The sequence below is a fragment of the Lingula anatina genome, chromosome 10, assembly GCF_051362555.1.
Source record: "Lingula anatina isolate TDL-2025a chromosome 10, LinAna3.0, whole genome shotgun sequence".
Lineage (NCBI taxonomy): Eukaryota > Metazoa > Brachiopoda > Lingulata > Lingulida > Lingulidae > Lingula > Lingula anatina.
The window spans coordinates 3,416,338-3,435,057 of record NC_141776.1 but is presented as its reverse complement, the minus strand read 5'-3'; the positions used below and the strand labels follow the sequence as shown (position 1 = coordinate 3,435,057).

At 38.2% G+C, this 18,720-nt stretch overlaps 1 protein-coding gene, 2 long non-coding RNA genes and 1 other non-coding gene across 4 annotated transcripts; 2 read left to right on the top strand and 2 right to left on the bottom strand.

Annotated features, from left to right (window-relative positions):
- Positions 1–127: 127 nt before the first annotated feature.
- LOC106153454 (NADPH oxidase 5) lies at positions 128–13,417 on the bottom strand. Its single transcript, XM_086997814.1, has 13 exons — positions 12,498–13,417; positions 8,950–9,100; positions 8,385–8,607; positions 7,549–7,799; positions 6,897–7,085; positions 6,287–6,459; positions 4,791–4,982; positions 4,430–4,562; positions 2,872–4,145; positions 2,255–2,464; positions 1,809–1,923; positions 1,141–1,289; positions 128–722 (listed from the first exon to the last, which is right to left on the bottom strand). The coding sequence occupies exons 1-13, from the start codon at positions 12,600–12,602 to the stop codon at positions 591–593; spliced, it is 3,297 nt and encodes a 1,098-aa protein (XP_086853940.1). The 5' UTR covers positions 12,603–13,417; the 3' UTR covers positions 128–590.
- Positions 13,418–13,835: 418 nt separating this feature from the next.
- Positions 13,836–13,908, top strand: Trnat-cgu (transfer RNA threonine (anticodon CGU)). Its single transcript has one exon. It is a non-coding gene; the product is annotated as a tRNA-Thr (tRNA).
- Positions 13,909–16,051: 2,143 nt separating this feature from the next.
- On the top strand, positions 16,052–17,642 carry LOC147759406 (uncharacterized). Its single transcript, XR_015331524.1, has 3 exons — positions 16,052–16,242; positions 16,752–16,852; positions 17,113–17,642. It is a non-coding gene; the product is annotated as an uncharacterized LOC147759406 (long non-coding RNA).
- Positions 16,987–18,603, bottom strand: LOC147759405 (uncharacterized). The gene is made up of 3 exons (XR_015331523.1): positions 18,299–18,603; positions 17,877–17,962; positions 16,987–17,644 (listed from the first exon to the last, which is right to left on the bottom strand). It is a non-coding gene; the product is annotated as an uncharacterized LOC147759405 (long non-coding RNA).
- Positions 18,604–18,720: the final 117 nt, after the last annotated feature.

The window sequence follows — 18,720 nt, the reverse complement described above, 5'->3', positions numbered from 1 at the left end:
AAGCTTGTTCAAACTCAAGGCTCCGTGTGTTTGAAATTAAAGCGATGGCAATTTGGTTACGGAAAGCAACCATTTTTTACAGTTTAATTCCTAAGTGAGATGTAAAACGAATGCACAACTCTAACTATTAAGGAAACAATCATTTTTAGTGATCTAGGCCTCAATATCAGTGAATATACAGCCGAATGTTTCCGTTTTGTAACTAATTTTCAGCTTCTCGAACTGAACATCGCAAAATATCAAGTTCTACAAAAGGACAATCATTATTTACTTTTGCCATGGCATATCATGTTTAACTTGGTAATGTTGGTGAAAGGTGGTTTTGCAATCAGTGTACATGTGTATATATGAATCAGTGAATACATTTTAAAAATAAAGTTGGACTTTCAACACACCCATGTTTCTTATATATAATCAGAATATTACAAGGTGCATGTGCTAAATCTAAAGGTTTTTAATTTTTTGCCATACCAAGGTATACCAGTGCTGCGACTAAGGACCTCCTAAGATAATTATGCATTTGTGTTCAGAATTTCTAAGTCATTAAGCGGTCTTTGTTAATATACAGAGCACAGCCCTTGAGCGCGTGTTCAGAAACTCTCTTTGCGGAATCCAAACCCGTATTCAGCCGCCTTTTTCCCCAGAACAACAGCCAGCCCAGGCGGGCCACAGTAAAAGATGGTCACTCGGCCTTTCTTCAGGTTCTTTAGCTTTTGGAACTCCTGCATAAATAAATAAATAAATAAATAAATAAATAAATAAATAAATATTTGATAATGATATGACCCACTCAAATGTGTTTTCACAGTTTTTATGACGGTAAAATGCAACGTGTTATTAAATTTCAGTTCTCACATCGCCGAGTCAGTCATTGATGAATGGTCGAAACAGCATGTATTGCTGACAAAAATACAGTTAGTTCCTTTAAAAACTAAATTCTATTAATAACTGGTATCTAACTGTTATCATCATCATAATTCAGATATGGGCAGTGAACGGGTTCCTAGGGAATTAAGAGAAGGCGATGGAATTCCAATGTTTTTATTATTCACTGCATCAAGAAGCTGTACAACTTCTTGGCTGCATAAAATCTACCGCCCCTTGTATATATATATACACAGAAGCTCTAATGATTCTAACCTCGTCCCAGTTTGGTCTTCCGGGCTGTGTCTTGGTTCTCAGACCAGTTATTGCGTCACGAGCCTCGACTTGGTGATTAAGGTCAAAGGTTATTTGCTGCAGGACTGACCTCATGTCTGTTTTTGCTGCCGTCATATAAATGTGGAAATCTGAAATAAACGGGAGGTGTGGTGAATGTATTGGTCTAAATAAGATATATGTACCGGAATTTAAACACACACACACACGCACACACACACACACACACACACACACACACACACACTTGTCAGCGGGACGTACCCGTTACCCGGTACATGTAACTCCTTATTGTCATTCGGCAGTTTCAAAGTCCAAAACAAATTCCAAAACAAATTCAAGTTTTGGGCTTGAAGGCATGCGTGAAATGAAAGGTTGACCTTTACTGGTATATGAAAAAAGTTTAAATTTACTGGTGATTCTAACATTTCCCAGATTTCACCGCTGGTGAATACATGTACAGTAGATCGAAATTTTGTCAATACTTCAGTGATGACTGGAACATTGTCAAAAAATAAACCAAGGAATATTTACTGCATATTGTATGCGCTCGAATTCGTTAATATGTCCTGAAACCCTGAACCAATGAAATGCATTATTCGTCCATGTTGAAATATGTCAGCTAATATACAGTACGTGCTGCCACCTACCGATGATACTGTCGTCCAGGTTGTCCAGATCCTCCTGTTCCATTTCTAACTGAGCCAGAAGACTGACGAACCACTCAAAGGACGACTGATCCCGGCATAGCCAGAAAAAGTCCACCTAAAGACAAAAAGATATTGTCTACAGACCGAAATGTGGGCAAATGACATATAGATATCGGAGTCTTAAATTTCCGCATTGACAGATATTTACATTTTCATGAGGCTGTCACAAAAAATGAGAAAGCGTTGTGCGTCACGTATCACTGCGAACATTTAACCAATGATAGCTCTGTATTAAATGAATGTTGAGAGTGAAAACAAGAAATGCATATGACTGTACATAAATATTTTCTCTATCTCTCTCTCACACACACACATACACACACACACACACGCGCGCGCCCGCCAGCGCACGCACGCACACACACAGTACACCTCTCTCCCTGTACCTTTTTCAAGTTATATAGGGTGCAAGGTAACTCGTCCAGCCAGGCGTGGTTACATTTAGGACACACGTTCTTCTCTCGCTGATATCTCAGCAGGATGCTCTGGAGGATGCTGGCGAATGGGGTGACACCTATACCGCCCGCCACCAACACGGCGTGCTCTGCCTGGAATATGTGGGACGACGGACTGCCGTATGGACCGTCAATAAACACCTACAACAACAACAACAATAATAATAATGATAATAAAAAAATAATAATAGTAATTATTATTATTATTATTTTACAGAAAGTATCACTGAATACCTTTGATAGAGAAATATATTTGGAGAAAGTGTGTGTGTGTGTGTGTGTGTGTGTGTGTGTGTGTGACCCCTTATCTTCGAAGACAACAGAGTGTAAACAGTAAATATGTACATACAGTTATCTATTACGTAATAATGGAAATCATTAACACAAATCAAAATAACAGCAATTTCATCAGTAAATATTCTTGGGAAAAAAATAAATCGTTTGTTGCATGGAACTCGCATAAGAGTTAATTTCTTACAACAGTCTATTATCAAACAATGTCTTAATCTTTAACATGTTGAAATGTATTCATTTTGTCTGGTTAATACCTCCAGTAATTCATTCAAAGTTGTATCAGCCGCGGGGTCGATATTATAGATGAAAGGCTTCTGCTTGGTCATAGCGAAGTTTTGACCCGACGACACTGCTTCCCACGTCGATAGGCGACGCTGACATAGCGTCATACGTCGATTTCGGTTGTGACCCGTCATGGAGTTGGACGTGCCAAGTCTCCGCAGTGGCGGGGGTTTAAAATCCGGGGGTAAGATGTCATCTTCTTCATCTTCTGATTTGTCCGATTTTTCACTCTTTTCGGATCTGTCCTCTTTAGTCGAGCCATCTGAGGGCTTATATTTGTCCATAGATGTCCTGCTTTCTTTGTCATCAGACACATTGCCGGAGTCTGAGTTTTCTCTCTCGTAGCTTTCGTCACTTGTTGCAACATCTTCATTACCATGGTCCATGTGAGAGTTTTCTGAATTTTTGCATTCACTGTCTTTTTTACCATTGTTAGCTGTGGTAACCTTTGCGGTTTCTTCCGTATTGTCGCCATTTTTGTTATTTTCTATATCGAATTTGTGTTCTGGGGGTACATCACGGTGATCTGAATCGGCTATGTGCTGTTTTTTCTCGGTATTCAACTTAAGGAGGTTATCACTAAGCTCTGGCTCTTCAGAATTTAGATTAGGCTCGACTGTGGAAATATCCTGAGAGTCACTTTGGCCCATTACCAGCGATTTACTGTCTTCATCCTCTTCTAAAATGTCATCGATTCTAGACACGTCGAGGAGATTACAACCTTGCTGAAGTTTCCGTTCAGCCATCGGAAGAGATTCTTTTTCATTCTCTGCGGCGTCGTTCTCGATTTGGAACGCAATGTTGATGTGCCCTTCGTGCGCATGTCCGGAAGTTGAATTTGGTCCGCCATTGGATACATGGTTGAAGTGGTTCATCCGTCTTTCTCTTTCCAGCAAATGGTTACTAAGGGCATTTTCCTCAGCCCCCGCGTCCTGACCTTGAAGACGCCTGGAGATGCTACGCATGCTACTTCCTCCGGTGTTTGCCCTGCTGCGCATGCTCCGCAAACTACTTCCGCTTGCGCTGGCTCTACTGCGAACACTGCTCCGAAAGGCGTCAACCTGCTGACTCATCCGTCGCTCTTGGATCATCAGTTCTGCGGGTGAGAACTGGAAATTGCTCACTGCCAGGCGACGGCTCTTTAACGTGGGCATGGTGGCTTCCCAGCGCTTCCGCTTCTCGTCAAAATACTCATTAACTTTCGTCGTCCACGTGCCAACGGCCCTGATATGCAGCCAGATATGACCTTAAGAAAGCAACATATAAATTCTCCATTTATTTATTTATTTATTTATTTATGACAAGTAGACAGCGTCCTGTCCGCGTAGGCCACACAAGATGGTGCTAAATCAATGGGTGATCATGAATCTAAAATTTTGACAACAGATGTTGGTATTTACCCCCCTGGTCGTGTCTGTTGCACATAAAACTCTCAAGTTTTAATTGTAAGCGGCGCACATGTTCATATACTCCTCTGCTCAAGTTTGTTGCTCACGGGCAAAAGTTTTGACTGTAGATGGTGTCACTTACCTCTGTACTCTGGGGCGCTACTAATGGTGAATGGGTGCCACTCAAATTTTGCGATCTTAGGGATATTGATGAAGACGTAGTCTCCCGGATTGAAGGAAAAACTCTCGGGCCGGTCAAGCACTAAATGTGTTACCTAAAATGATAATGTGTTGCAATCAAGTAAGTTCCAGTATCAGATTCAATTTAACTTTATTTTAGTGTGTTGCAATGTTATGAAGGTATAGAAAATACGGGAAAAATTACTATAACTACAAAAACTACCAGAACATTTATCTAGTATTAGGAAAATACGACAAAAAGAACTCACTATAGGCTTTGGTAAACATGAAAAGGTCTTTTCTTAACTTTTCTCTTTACTCACTTTCGACGGTAACAGTATCCCCTCCTGTACGAACGTCCTTCCGTAGGCCAGACGCCTGATCCACTTGAAGCGGTACAACTTCTCCACGACAAAGATGGCGCCCGGGGCCACAAACCATTTCCAGAAGCTGGGGCCGTGGATGACCAGCAGGATCAGAGTGGGAGCGTAGAGAATATGACTGAAGTAAAACAGCTGGAAGAAATACATGATTTATTGAAATAAATGGATACATTAAAGATTCTCATTGTACAAGTAAGATTTCCCCACGAAAAATTCATACTTGATGGGTTTTGCTCGGGTAAACGATACCATTTCCACCTTACCGACTTTTGATCCCCCGTTGCTTACATTCGCCATTATTCTGTAACAACCTAGGAGAATCAAAAAGTCCTCAACCCACTCTTAAGCGATGGTTTTTAAATCTTGCTATCATTTTAAGCTTAACAGGATAAAATGATAGATGAATACATTCAATGTTACATTAGATTAAGAATTATTGGGACATTTGGGGACAAGAACGTTTACCCAAAGAGATTTAATTCTTTTGTCGAACATACTTAAATATACATGTATCACTCAATTTCAGCTTTTGGGATATTATCTCTCTTTGTATAAATATTAAAAATGGTTTAAAGTATTTTTAGGAGGCTGGCCTTGATGATAATAATTAAGGGATGTCAACTATTTTAAAATCTACGACTAAAGCATCATTAATGCCTATCTTATCCAAAGATAAAAAACTACATGTCACGCATATGTGGTTTACATGAAACCAAGGTCATCATTTAAACCACAAAGACACTAACTACACCATTAAACATGTCAGATTGGCGACCGTTAACAAATATCAGATTTGTTCAGTGTTATCTCTCCATAGCGTCGAATCAGTGTCAAACATTGTCGTTAACTGCGTTCACGGTCGGTGGGTGTGTTGTAATAGGTATTTTGACATCGTTATTATTAGCCATTTTGGTTGTTCTTGGCATTTTACGGAATTGTGTTACTATAAAAATGTTTTGTTACAGTAGCTGCCTTTATAGCATTTTTAAAAGGTGCATTATGCGTGCTCTTTAGACCGTTTTGGCACTTGTGAATATTTGCTTTTTTGATGTAGTTAAATTTCCCTATATGTGAATTTTTAGACGAAAGTTTCAAATGATTTCGTCACAGAAGTACAGTGAACGGGGTGCATATAGTGCTAGTATAAATGGGGTATAGCTCCTAACTCTGTAGGGAAACCTCTGACATTTACTAGTATACTGTTAGATAACTTTCCATGACGTCAACTCCGAAATACGAGTATATTTCGAAGAGAAAAAGTTAAACAAAACACGTACAACACTCCATAAAAAATTACAACTGTTAAAAATCCATACCAATTCTCTCAGTGGCTCCCTCTTCTGGTAACGCCACCCACCTCCCGTATCCTAAATACACCACTGTTCACAACATCACACATTGCATGAATCAAAACCATTTAATCGTGGCCTAATTACCTCAAAATGGCCCCGTCTCCTCACGAATGACTGCGCCCCGATGAACATAATGATGATGAGCACCAACAACGCCCATCCCGTGGGACACGCCGTGCCGGCGACCCAGCCCACCTGAGATTTGGTTGTAAACAAAGCCTCAGCAACGGTGATGTTCATACTCGGTGCTACGATGACTGGAACGCCAGATAATCAATTTATTTATTTATTTATTTATTTATTTTATAATATTCAAAACAATATGCAAAACAACAGATCTAATATTATCTTAAACGTGTACTGAATTTTCATAACCATCTTGATGTAGAAAAGATACGTGTAGCATGTGAATATACAGGTACGTCTTTAGTGTAATTTGTATTTTATGTACTGTAGATTCACAACCGAAATAATACAAAAAATATTCAAACAAACCAATCAATAAATACATATTACTAAAATATCTACCAGTACCAAATCCTGCAGATAAGTGCCGGTATTTTAGCTAGAAAATTTGACAAAGAACACGAATTTACTTTTGTAATATACTGTGTAAAATGTGAAAAACATATGCATGTGTCAGTACATGTACTGTATATATGAAATGAGCATATTTTCAATAACTGATACGTACTAAAATTCCCGATATGTCCACCAGTATGCAGTATGCTAAGAATCAATATGACAACCCCCACTGCCTTGTGAAAGTCTATATGTTGATCTATAGGCAGCCAGAATGCGACCTTGGATGACCTTATCAAGGTCAAGGTAACTCTCAGCATGAGGACCACGACCAGCATGCAGTTAAAGTTGAGTAGTTGGCCTGTTATAAGAAAAATGAATAAAATGTGCTTGAATCATTTTCTGTTCAAACGAATGCGCATAGTTAAATTTATTGTGATTTTCCATTTTGATGATCCCCACCTTTGGTCTAGTAGCACATTAGGTAATAAACAGTGATGCGTTCTAGGGTGAAAGAGAATCTTCATAATGGTTACAATATATTTCCTGTTACAAACTCCGTCATGATCCCCTTCTGCTTGTTAATATGGTTAAGATAACATGATCCTTTATCCTTTATCTTTGGGAATCACAATTATTTATAGGGTATTTTATCAATTAGCGCATGTGTTGTTTTTGATTCTCTAAAAATTAACTCTGATTTCAATTTTAAACAATAGTTTCAATATATTTCTCAGAAAAAAATTAGTTTTGCGCCACTAACAAAATAATTATTTGAAGGGACTAAGACACCAGGTTTGATAACGTTTCTGACATGTACTTACCACAAACGCGCGCCAAAATATCGAACCCAGTGATTTCGGAATTGTTGGCTAAGAACCGCAGCACTCTCTCTGCTATCAGGCCAGCTGATACAGAAAAATAAAGAAAGATGGCGACACCGCTTGGCGATCGGTTCAGCAGTTCTGTCGTCTGGCAGTTTGGGCAGCATGACCTTGACCTTGATGACTTCTTTGGGCGTGGTAGTGTTGTCTTTGACCCGGCTTTTATGATGTTACGAAACCATCCCGTTGTACTGTAAATTTTGAAACATCGGCAGTAAAATTAAAAGGTAGTACGTTCTCAAACTTTCAGAAAGACGATGTTAAGCTTTACACTTTACAAGTTAAATAAATGAATAATACAGAATGGTCACAACCTTGAAATAATCTTGATAAGGAAAATGCCTTTTAAACTTAATACTTCAAGGGTCCACCCCTCAAATTATAACATATTCTATGGGCATTTTTATTTCACAAAAGTTACCATTTTCCGCAAGCTGTGTGCCTTTCTTTTTTCTTTTTTGCCGCCTTACTTTTGTCATTAAAGACGTCCCTTCTCATCTTATCACTGCATACTGATTCACAACGGGAATCTCCCTTGTGGAAATTTCCTGTAGGGCCCTATAAAATGCTCTATTGGAACTTTGCACAAAATCATACATGTATAGGGTCCATGTATAGGCATCCTATAGGACGTCAGAATTCCTACAGAGCCCTATCTGGTCCTCTAGGATGAATATACCGGTAGAGTTCGTAAAGTCCTATAGGACATCCCATTTGGGGGTTTTCATAAGGCCTGATATTTTCGCTCAAACAATATTAATATCATACTATCTCACCTTTTGACCAGATGCGTCGACAAGGCAGGGAACTTGTTCATCAGCTCCTCAAACTCCTCAAAATCCAGTCTGCAGTCCTCCTCATCCTCAAGGTCCTTGGCGGCCTCCTCAATAAGTAACTGGACCAAGCTGTCTACGTACTCCTCGCTGAAGGTGTGGTCCTCCCCGCCTAGAGCCTCGATCAGGATTGCTTTAACTGCACTGGTATCTATGGCGCCTTCGCCTGCTCGAGGCCAAACATGTTTATAAGTGCGTGAAAATTATTATTTTTGCCCAATTAGAAGAAGTGTAATTTAGTGAACAAGACAAGATAGAGGGTCTTCAATAGAAACAAGTTCATTGTCCTAAGTTAATTATTTTTGTATCATTTAGCAACTAACAAATAAATCCATCTGTTTATTTATTGACATATTTTAAAACTGATTATAATAGTTCATTAAAAGTAACAACCATAAGGTTTATTTGTTATATTTAAAGAATAAAAATAATTCAATATAGATATTTGAAGAAATGAGATATTCGTTACTGTATCAGATTCCTCTTTTTAACACCCGGCTTCTTTTACCTTCTGTATCAAACACGTCAAAAAGTATTTGAAGTCGTTCGAATTCTTTCTCCGAATAAACCCTTCGCACTCCTTCTTCCCATTCCTGAAGACTTAATCCGGCGGAACCATCCTGGTCTAAGATTTTAAAGAGGCGATCAGCGTACATAGGCTAAAATAGTAAAATATGCATATTTTTTCAGCAGTCATATCCTGGTGGAAATTCAGCTGTTTAGTCTACTGATAACGAATATTTCAACATAAAATTGAAGCTAAACCTCACAAATAAACAGACACACACACACAGACAGACGAACACACACACACATACACTCACACAGAGAGAGAGAAAGACAAACACACACACACGTACACACACGCAAGCACACACACGTATACATACACACAAAGGCACACATCCACATACACACGTACACACACACTGAGTAAGGCCACGGTGGGACCATTTTTTTTTTTGTAGAAATTGAAAAGTATTAACTCATGATCATAACAAGCAGTTATATATCGTCTTTTAAATATGTTATGCAAAGACCAATTGCAAGCGGATGACAAACGATCTCGCATCTAGGCTGGGTCACGACCTCGTGTTATTATATATTTGCCCTAGACCTGGTCACAGCAAAGACTATAGCAAATAGAAAGTTAAGTGTCCTCAGTAAAGCTCATTTTACACTGGACGGCGTCCTTTCTGCGTCCCGTAGTACGGCCCAGTTTGAGAGTAAAATAATAATATTTTACATGCTGACAACTGGCCAATCATTGAGCATTCAATCTGCAGCCAAAGCGATGCTTGTGGCTCCTTTCTATGACCACAGCAATTCCAGTTTCATGGTCGCACAAAGGACGCAGAAAGGACGTCATGTAAATGGAGTTTAGGCATAAGCAGGCTAAAGCAGTGAGTAGGTGAGGGGGGAAGGGGAGGCAGCAAAATGCGATGCACCTTGTTTTGTCGCAACACGCCTGCAAAGCCATTCACAGTTGGCCTCTACCTCCCCCCCCCACCGTGCAAAAAAAAAAAAAGGTTACAGGCAAAACAACGCAAAAATCACAATTTTCCACCCCTAAGCCTTACATATTATAGAAAAAACTGTCCTTGAATATTATCCCTTTTTTGTCTTGTGTCACCCCCATAAACCGTCAAAAAATCTTGCCAAAAGGGCAGATTTAATGTTTTACTGCTTGGTTTCTTTTCGCTCATATTGCACCACAAACTACTTCAGGGTTGGTAGTTCAAACACATTTGTAGGAAGATTTAGCGTCGCCTGAAGGGAAACGTGAAAGGTAGCTTTTTGTGTTTTGAATTTTAGAAATGAGCAAACATTAGCGACTGCTCTCGACGCTGTTTTTCACTTTGTTGCGGGTTGTAACCATAATAGCAAGTGTAATTTTAAACTGACTCACATATGCAACCTTATACCGTGCTACATGTTTACATCTCAAATACAACTGCGGTAAATATCGAATTGCGCTCACTTATTTACGAAAACGTCACTAGACTTTTTAACTTCGTAGATTAGCCAACTCAAATTGAACTGAAATTTTGACATTATACGTGCATTATTCTCTTGAGACTTCTGTCCCCACTGTATACGACGTGAAAAACTCATAATGTCCTTTGCAAAATATTTTTATATAGCATTAGAACCTGACAACGACGCAGCAGGGATTCGAACGGTCGTAGTTTATTTATCTCTCGTTTTCTTTTAATTTAATCTACAGGAAAGGTAATTATCCAGCTTTCTCTTTTCATAAGTTGAAAAAGAAGGAAAATTATTACTAGAAGCGACAAAGTGGATTAACTCACCTGGGCAGTTTTCAATAACCAGAGAATAAGCCTCACATCAGAAACATCTAATAACCTCATATTGCAGGGTTTTTAATTAATTAATTATTATTATATTCACTATTGGGAACCACAACAATCCCTCTCGCCCGATAAATGAATAAAGAAGTAAATCAATATGGCATCATCAGCAAAATTAACACTTTACTTTTCATTATCATTATGATAATACTTAACTTGAGTCTGGCCATTTTGTCCAAACACTAGGCCACCGCAGGGCGCTCTATTGTGGCTCAAAATAGTCACTATTTTTATCCTTTATTTGTCAATAGAAAAAAAATCACAATAATTATTGTTTTGAAATCGATGACGGGAAGACACGTTCAAGCACTGCCCATACACAACATTTCAATAATTTTGGTCAAACAATCCTCGAGGACATGATTGACATTTTCATTCTGAATTGTATTAATATTGTCTTCGGGTTCAATAGATCAGGCATAATTTCATTTAAGTCCATTGTGGCCGACTTATACTTTATCAAATTAAAGTTTGCGTTTATTGTTCAATTGAGTTTACAGTCCTCTCAAATTCGCCTAACAAACACGTTAAAAATGGAAGCAAACAGTAAAGCATGTTTGAATTTGAAGCAGTCGACAGCAAATCTGCTTTGTGCTTTAAGAGCGTCGTGACAGTTGTCAAGACAGAAATTGACTCATCGCTATAATATTAGTAAGCGTATAAGGACAGGATGAACTCATGAACTAGTGACCAGCTAAAAAAATAACATTAAAAGAATTAATATAATTTTGGATCTCCCACCGGCTGCGAAAAAAAGAAAGATTTTACAGAAAACATGATGTCCCAATTGACTAGAAGTACATACTTACCGTCAGTACATTTTATAAGCATTTTTGTTGATATTTCCCTCAAAGGGTTATTATGCCGTTTGTACTAGCACATACTTATCTTGTTCTTCGCATTCCCGCTACACATCTACATGTTATGGGTAATTTAATTACAAGTGTTCGCGCCGTCACAGGAGAAAATGAAAGGGAGGAAGGGAGGAAGAAGAGAGAAATAAGTTAGAAAAGAGACGGGGGAAGAAAAAAGTGTGTGTGTGTGTGTGTGTGTGTGAGAGAGAGAGAGAGAGATAGAGAGAGAAAGAGAGAGAGAGAGAGAGATGGAGGGGAGTGATGGGGAGAAGAAAGAATAGATACAGAGCCATGTGGAATGTGGAGGGTAGAAGAGAAAGGAGGACGAAAAGAGAAGGGAAAGAAAGAAAAGAGAAAAAAGTAGTCATTAACACATATGTACGTGTGAGAGGATAAAGACAGAGAGAAAGAAAAAAACGTTAAACAGTGAAAAGAAATTTACAGTCTATTAACGACTTTATCCATGTCGCAATAAAATATTAAAAAAAAAAAAACACGTCAACGTATCTTACATTTGACTTTTTGCGGGTGTAACACTGATAGGCAGTGCATGAGAGTTAATAACTCGCCCTGTTTTGCTTACAAATATGGCTATTTTCCTTTCTCCGTGTGAAAATTGTATCTCTTCGCCGATAGACGACAAAAAAGGTTAAGACTACAAGACAGTCCAATTAGTAGGAAAGTGAAATAAAAATAAATAAATACATAAATTAATTAGTTAATTGATAGTGTCTATAGATTTATTTAAATAGAAATAGGTAAACACATTTGAAAATAAGTAAAATATGGCAAACACATGTTTAGGTTTAAAGATAGATATAGGAACTCACCTCACAAAATGCTACACACGTTCGAAACGTCTCTAGGTCCACTTCACCGTATTCCCCTGCGTGAGTAGCATGTTGCTTTCTTGCCTCGACTAAAATGTCTTCCATGTTTTACAGGTGTCCTCGCTCGTAAGATGTTAATTCGCAGTGTTCAACTTGCGACACTATATCGGCGACATTCACGGAAAATTATTTGAGTGCTTACAGAAATGCGATAAAAGTTTCTAGACCGAGAATCTCCGGAAATACACGAAATTACACGGTAAGGTGGAATTCGATTTCGCCGTGATCGCAAAGTTAGTTTCCATTTAAAGTTCATCTAACGTGCAAAGTGACTTGCAGTTTAAAAAAACATCCTACCACTTTGCAACCTTCTACGCGCATTGTCGCTGAAGTGTTGACTTAAAATGCGAGGGCAGCTCTTTAAAAGGGTAAATCCGATCCGATTAAAGTTTAACGGGTGTGCTAACCGCAAATATTGGGGTTGTGGTGCTTGGGTCCCGTATCCTAATTACCCGATGAAAACTTCTCGCTTTGACACACCGAGCGCTGCAAATTAGCCGGGAAATTGACCAAGTCGGTGGCGTCAAGACGTGAATTTCAAATAAAAGCCCGATTTTTTTTCTGTTCGCTTCTTCAAGACATGTTCATATTGCAAAGGTGGAGCACAGGTCATAGGTGCACAGTCAACCCTCCTTACCTCCAGAGATACCCTCTCCTCCCTATAAAAATTATCGGCCATTTTCGCTAGTAAATTTTGGATTATTTAGAGTTACCTTTTAAAGAGAGTGTGATAAACGGTTTATGGTTATTTCTGATAACTTCTATTTTATTAAAGAGATTTGATAAAATTTGAAAGATCAGATTTCAGGCATTTTCAGGAAAAATGAACCGAAATTCTATCTAATTAATTAATTAATGGAATTGAAAAAACAATGATTCGGGTTATTAGTAATACCTTGGTCTATATTTTAAAGATATTTTTGACAGTTTATTTTGAATTTTGAGATATTTCTTGATGACACAAATGCTGAAGGGGATGTTCGGTTCAATTTACGAATAGTGAGGAATGAAGGAAAAACAATGCTTACCATTCGACGTATGTGCTTGATATGAATATAAATTATGCCCATTTATTTTACTAAAGGATTACCCGGACACTGATCAGCAACCAAAAACGGTAGAGCACGGTAGTATGATCAAGACGCCGTGCACCGGTACGTGTCAAAAACACGAAAACAGTGCGGCTTTTCTGAAACGTTTTAATTTAGTAAAAAAAAAAAAAAATTAACAAAAATCACCTCACAGTGCGTAAGAAAAAATCAGAATGTGTAAATACCCGCCTCTGTAGCTCAGTGGTTAGAGCACTGGTCTCGTAAACCAGGGGTCGTGAGTTCGAACCTCACCAGGGGCTTCTGATGACGTACATTCTTAACTCCTCCTGGCGGTAATTTTGAATCTTTACCTCCACCAAATACTTCATGTTTTCGGTTATGTTTTCAACTCCATTGGTCTGTTATTCTGATAGCGTGTTTGTTACCACCCAAAATCAAAAAGTTGTGGATGGATTTTGAGTAGAAGTTCAGGTCAGGTAAGAAATGTGCTTCCCTAACAGTAATTAGATGTTGGCGATGAACCTTTTATTAGTCTATGTTTAGTTATTAGTAAAAGCACATAGGACGCATGCTTACTGATGACGAACATCAAAAATATATTACTTGAAAGTTTAGAGCTGAAACGTGAGTGTAAACAATAAGTGTTTTTATCATTTTTTATTTATTTTATTTTCTCAATAATGTTCTGCGGTAAATCAAAGATTTTAACCGGCCACTAATCGGGAAGAGATTATAAGTGAGGGAAAATCGTTTCTGCCAAATACATGTACATGTATGTCAAAGAGCTTTAACGCTTAAAATACCATTTAAACAAAAGTTTAATAAAAAAAGTCATTATATGCTTCGGATCAATAATTTGTAGAAATGACGTCTCCCAAAGTCAATTATTGTACTAGTAGGGGAGACCGGTGCTAGTTGGACCCCGGGGTAAGTTGGCCCCCCATCAAGTCTCTTTAATAAAGTTACTTTAAGATGCTAAATTATTTCATTTGGACTCACTGCTAACACCATTGGATACGGTCACTTTACAAAATGATGTGATCAATTATTCTACCCCATAATTACTTTGTCAGAAATTGATGGGGGGCCCACTTACCCAACTAGCCCCGGTCTCCCCTGTTTGCTGTTTGCTCACCAAATGAGGACTTATGTCTCGGTTTCAGTGCACACATGTATGGTGAAAGTGAAACTGATTGCAGTTACATACACACTGAGACTATCCTTACTTTAAAATAGAAATTAAGGATTAAAGAAATGTGTACAAAAACTGCTGAATTTGTACATTTAGTAAGTAGAACTAAAATGGCAATCTGGAATAACAGAATTTGAGCAACATGCATTGGAAAAAATGTATCTTTATGTCTTCTCCATCCCAGTGCACCACAAACTTGCAAAGTCCCGTTCATAACAAAATAGAAGGCAACAAAGACTATCGGGTGTTCGTGATTTGGCCAAACAAGGCCGCTTTTATTATATAAACTCACTATCCTAATAATTTTAACAATAATAACAATGTGGCAAATTGTTGCCTGCATTAAATGTTATGGCCTTAGGGATAAAAATTAAATATGAAATATTAAATAAGACTCATCATCCTAAAAATAATGATGTGACGATTCAGCAAAAGTTATTATTTTTAAACGATTTTTGCACAAATTTTGTTTGTGGGGTTGCAAAGAGGCCATAACCTTGACTGGTGCCCAAGCGCACTGGGCAAGGAAGACCCGCGATATGCTTCAATAAGTATTTTTGTTTCACTAAATCTTCCGTGACTGTACTATTCTTGCAATATCCATGTAACATGATCTTGTTTAGTAGAAGGAAAAAGCTAATAACTATATTTACTTATCAGTTGTAGTGCCCTAAGCATAAATGAACCCCAATATTCAAGATGTGTGAAGGGTGGGGGTTGATAAGACAATTTTGTTCAGAAGACTTATAAACGGAGTCATAAATGTGAAACTCAAAGATAATTAAATAAATAGTAGGTATAAACGGTAACTTCAGTGCTAACTAAAAAATTGAATAGGTGATACGCAAGGAGCCTTATAGTGCAGTCGCCGTGACCATTATTAGAGCAAACCAGAAACTCATGGACAAATGGATTATGTCAACGGCATCTGCTAAAGCAGTAAAGAAATTAACTTACCGCATTTATGTAGCCTAATAGTCGGCAGATGTACAGCTACTCCCTGCTTGAACTTGTACTGAATCTTTCGCTGACATAATAAGCTGTAAACGTGCCGTAACGGTTCGAAATATCGAGTGAACTGCTGGAAAGGTCTCATCGAAGGAAAAGCCGATGAAATTTTCTGAACTGAAGGTTTAAGTTGAAAGTTGGAGATAACTTGTAGCTTCAATGTATCGTGCGCGACAACAGAATGAGCGCAAAATGGGTCAGGCAGTGACGTCCCATGGTATAAGTAGCAACATGTGCCTCAATGGGGCTATACGCGGAGCCGTTTGTCCTAAAGAGGGCGCTGGGGTAATAGTGGTTATTGAAGATAGCCTCGTTTTCGCGTCCGTGTAGAAATGGCTTTAGAGTATGGGAAGCAAACGGTGGCGAAGTAAAAACTTCGACTAGTTGAAAGAGGAGCCTCCACTAGAGGAAAGAAACAGGATTTGGTAGAAAGGTTAGTGTGTTTACTTATAAATGTGTCAATTGTATCATTAATATTGAAGGTTTCGCGCTCGAATCTTCCCGTAAAATATGGGTTTCTGTGTGAGCTCCCTGTCAAAAGCCAGGTGTAAGCGGCGGCTAGTTCCGCACTACTAATATGCCTAATTTATTACTATATTTCAAGATAATGATATTGTCATTGCGTATTTCCATATTCCGAGAATATAATGAAGGTATTTATGTTTAAAATATGTTTTTTGTAGGCACTCCTAGTCGATAAAGGACCGTTCGTTTCGGTAATCAAATTTCGTGTACCAGGTCCGACATTTAACACACGACTTGTGTCAACACAAATTTGTAAAGGAGAAACAAGGGTTGATGCGTGTTTTATGTCAATGACAATTGACATAACTAAGTATAGATGAGGTAGACAATCAAAACAGTGTTTGCCAAGAATGTTAGCATCGTTTTGTTAGCATTATTGTTTTTTTCACTCCCTCATAATTGCATTGATGTTGGTAGGTCACAGAGAAGGAAGTGTCAGAACTTGAAAACAGAACTAGAGGCCAAAGTAAAAGTCGAGTGTGGCATGAAGAAAGATCATGGAGAATAACAGCATCGAGGTAGGTGTGCAAACGAAAATAAGTTTGCTTGTTTTTTACTTCTTCAGATGTCTTGTATCAATATCGTGTCCTAGCTTGAGCTACTATATATACCTGTAGTTGCATTATAATACAGAAATACAAGTTGTGAGATGATATATCATGGTTTGAAGGTCAACATTTAATGCTATGAATGTACAATTTCATTTTGCATTTGGAATACAAATTGAAAAGAACAGTAAAAAAAACCGATCTCACTAATTTAATTTTATCATTTTTAGGTTTGGTGATATTTTGAACGCAACCGAAAGACAAGACAAGGACAAATTATGCCAGTTTACCCATGAAATCAATACTCCATATTTCTTAAAATTTACAGACATATAGTCGTCAACAATGTCACGTTCTGGCCAAATGTTCATTTCACTGAGCTGGAAAAACAAAGTTGATCGATGTGCTTATTATTTCTGACACCGTTGTTACCGATAGCTTGAAACGGAGAGCTAAATAATCGTCAAAGGCTTGTCTCAGTTTCATAATGATCAAAAAACATTGGCCCTGGTGACAAACATTTGAAATTCAAGTGGTGAGCTGCTGGCCAAAGGCCATTGAAAAACAACATGAAATGTTCAATATGACTATAAATCCAGTTTGATACTAGACAGCCTTTGCATTTTTCTGGTACAGCATGATGCTTTCTCTTGTGTCTGATGGTGTAGTGATATCACACTGGGAAGCTGTACTTTCTTTTTGGCTCTCACCAGCGCAGTCTTCATGTTTGTCTGCCACTGCTTCATCTGCTTGAGACTCATCCTATATAGGATACAAAAAATAAATACATAAGTTAATAAATTACACAAAGAAAAATACTTCGTTGTTAATTAAAACATTAAATCTGTGTAGATGATAGAAATGACGCAGATCTGACTGCCTCTTGTCCCCTTTAGTCCGTCTCTAGTATTTCTAGTATTAAGACAGATAATTATACAAATAAAAAGAAACATTTTATTTAAAAATCTGTTATTATATCATGCGTTATATTTACCTCCACTTCATCGGATCTGATACTTTGCGAATTATTAAATGGAAATATGGATGGTATCGTTCCTGGCTTCAGTCTTTTTCTCTCATCTGCAAAAGGAGTGCACATTACGATTATTGATACAATAAAAATCAAGTTGTCCTAATTTGAAAACGTGGCCTTTAAAAAACGTTATGTATTATCACATAAAAACGAAGAAATAATTGTAGTGGCTGGTCGGGGTTGACCCGGGCTCGGTAGCTTAGTTGGTAGAGTGTTTTCTCCCTCAAATCGCTACATATATGTTAGGTGAAGAATGTCTTAAAAATCAACATTCTAAGCACGTTAAACGACACAATTACTTAAACATCGATAACAAAGACCTAATGAATAAGTTGACAAACTCATTATTAATACAAAAAGCAACAACAGCAAGTACAACTTACGTAGAAGTGTAATCTTCCTCACGAAAGTGGAGGAAACAGACTTTGTCATGTGCCTTTGGTTTCCATAGTGTTTTTGATGAAGAATCAACCCTCCTGATGGCAACTCTCCACTGGTAACTCAGCTTTGTGTCTTTCGGAAAAGAATGACCTGCTGTTGACGATGTACATTCCGGAACACAACAGTATCCTGGCATTATTTAGACCGATATTTACAGCGTCAGATTAAAAATGAAACTGCAAACACACGAGAAAGTACGCGCATGCGCAAAAGTAACCCAACTAAAACACGCGCGCCACCCAGTGGTGAAAAAAACTGATAGCCCCATTGGGACTACCCCTCTAGGTAGAATTGAGCATGTGCAGAATGCGCATGTGCGTAAATAAGCTCTGGAGATTGTTGTCGCCATAAAATTTCGTTTGAC

Bases quoted from the DNA above. Each gene is read 5' to 3' on its own strand.
- LOC106153454 (XM_086997814.1), bottom strand. From the start codon at position 12,602: ATGGAAGACATTTTAGTCGAGGCAAGAAAGCAACATGCTACTCACGCA. The intron at 8,608-8,949 runs GTAAAAGAAGCC...GGCCTCGAGCAG, and splicing joins TGACGTGTTTGATACAGAAG to GCGAAGGCGCCATAGATACC. The intron at 1,290-1,808 runs GTAGGTGGCAGC...CGTTTATTTCAG, and splicing joins CCTGGACGACAGTATCATCG to ATTTCCACATTTATATGACG.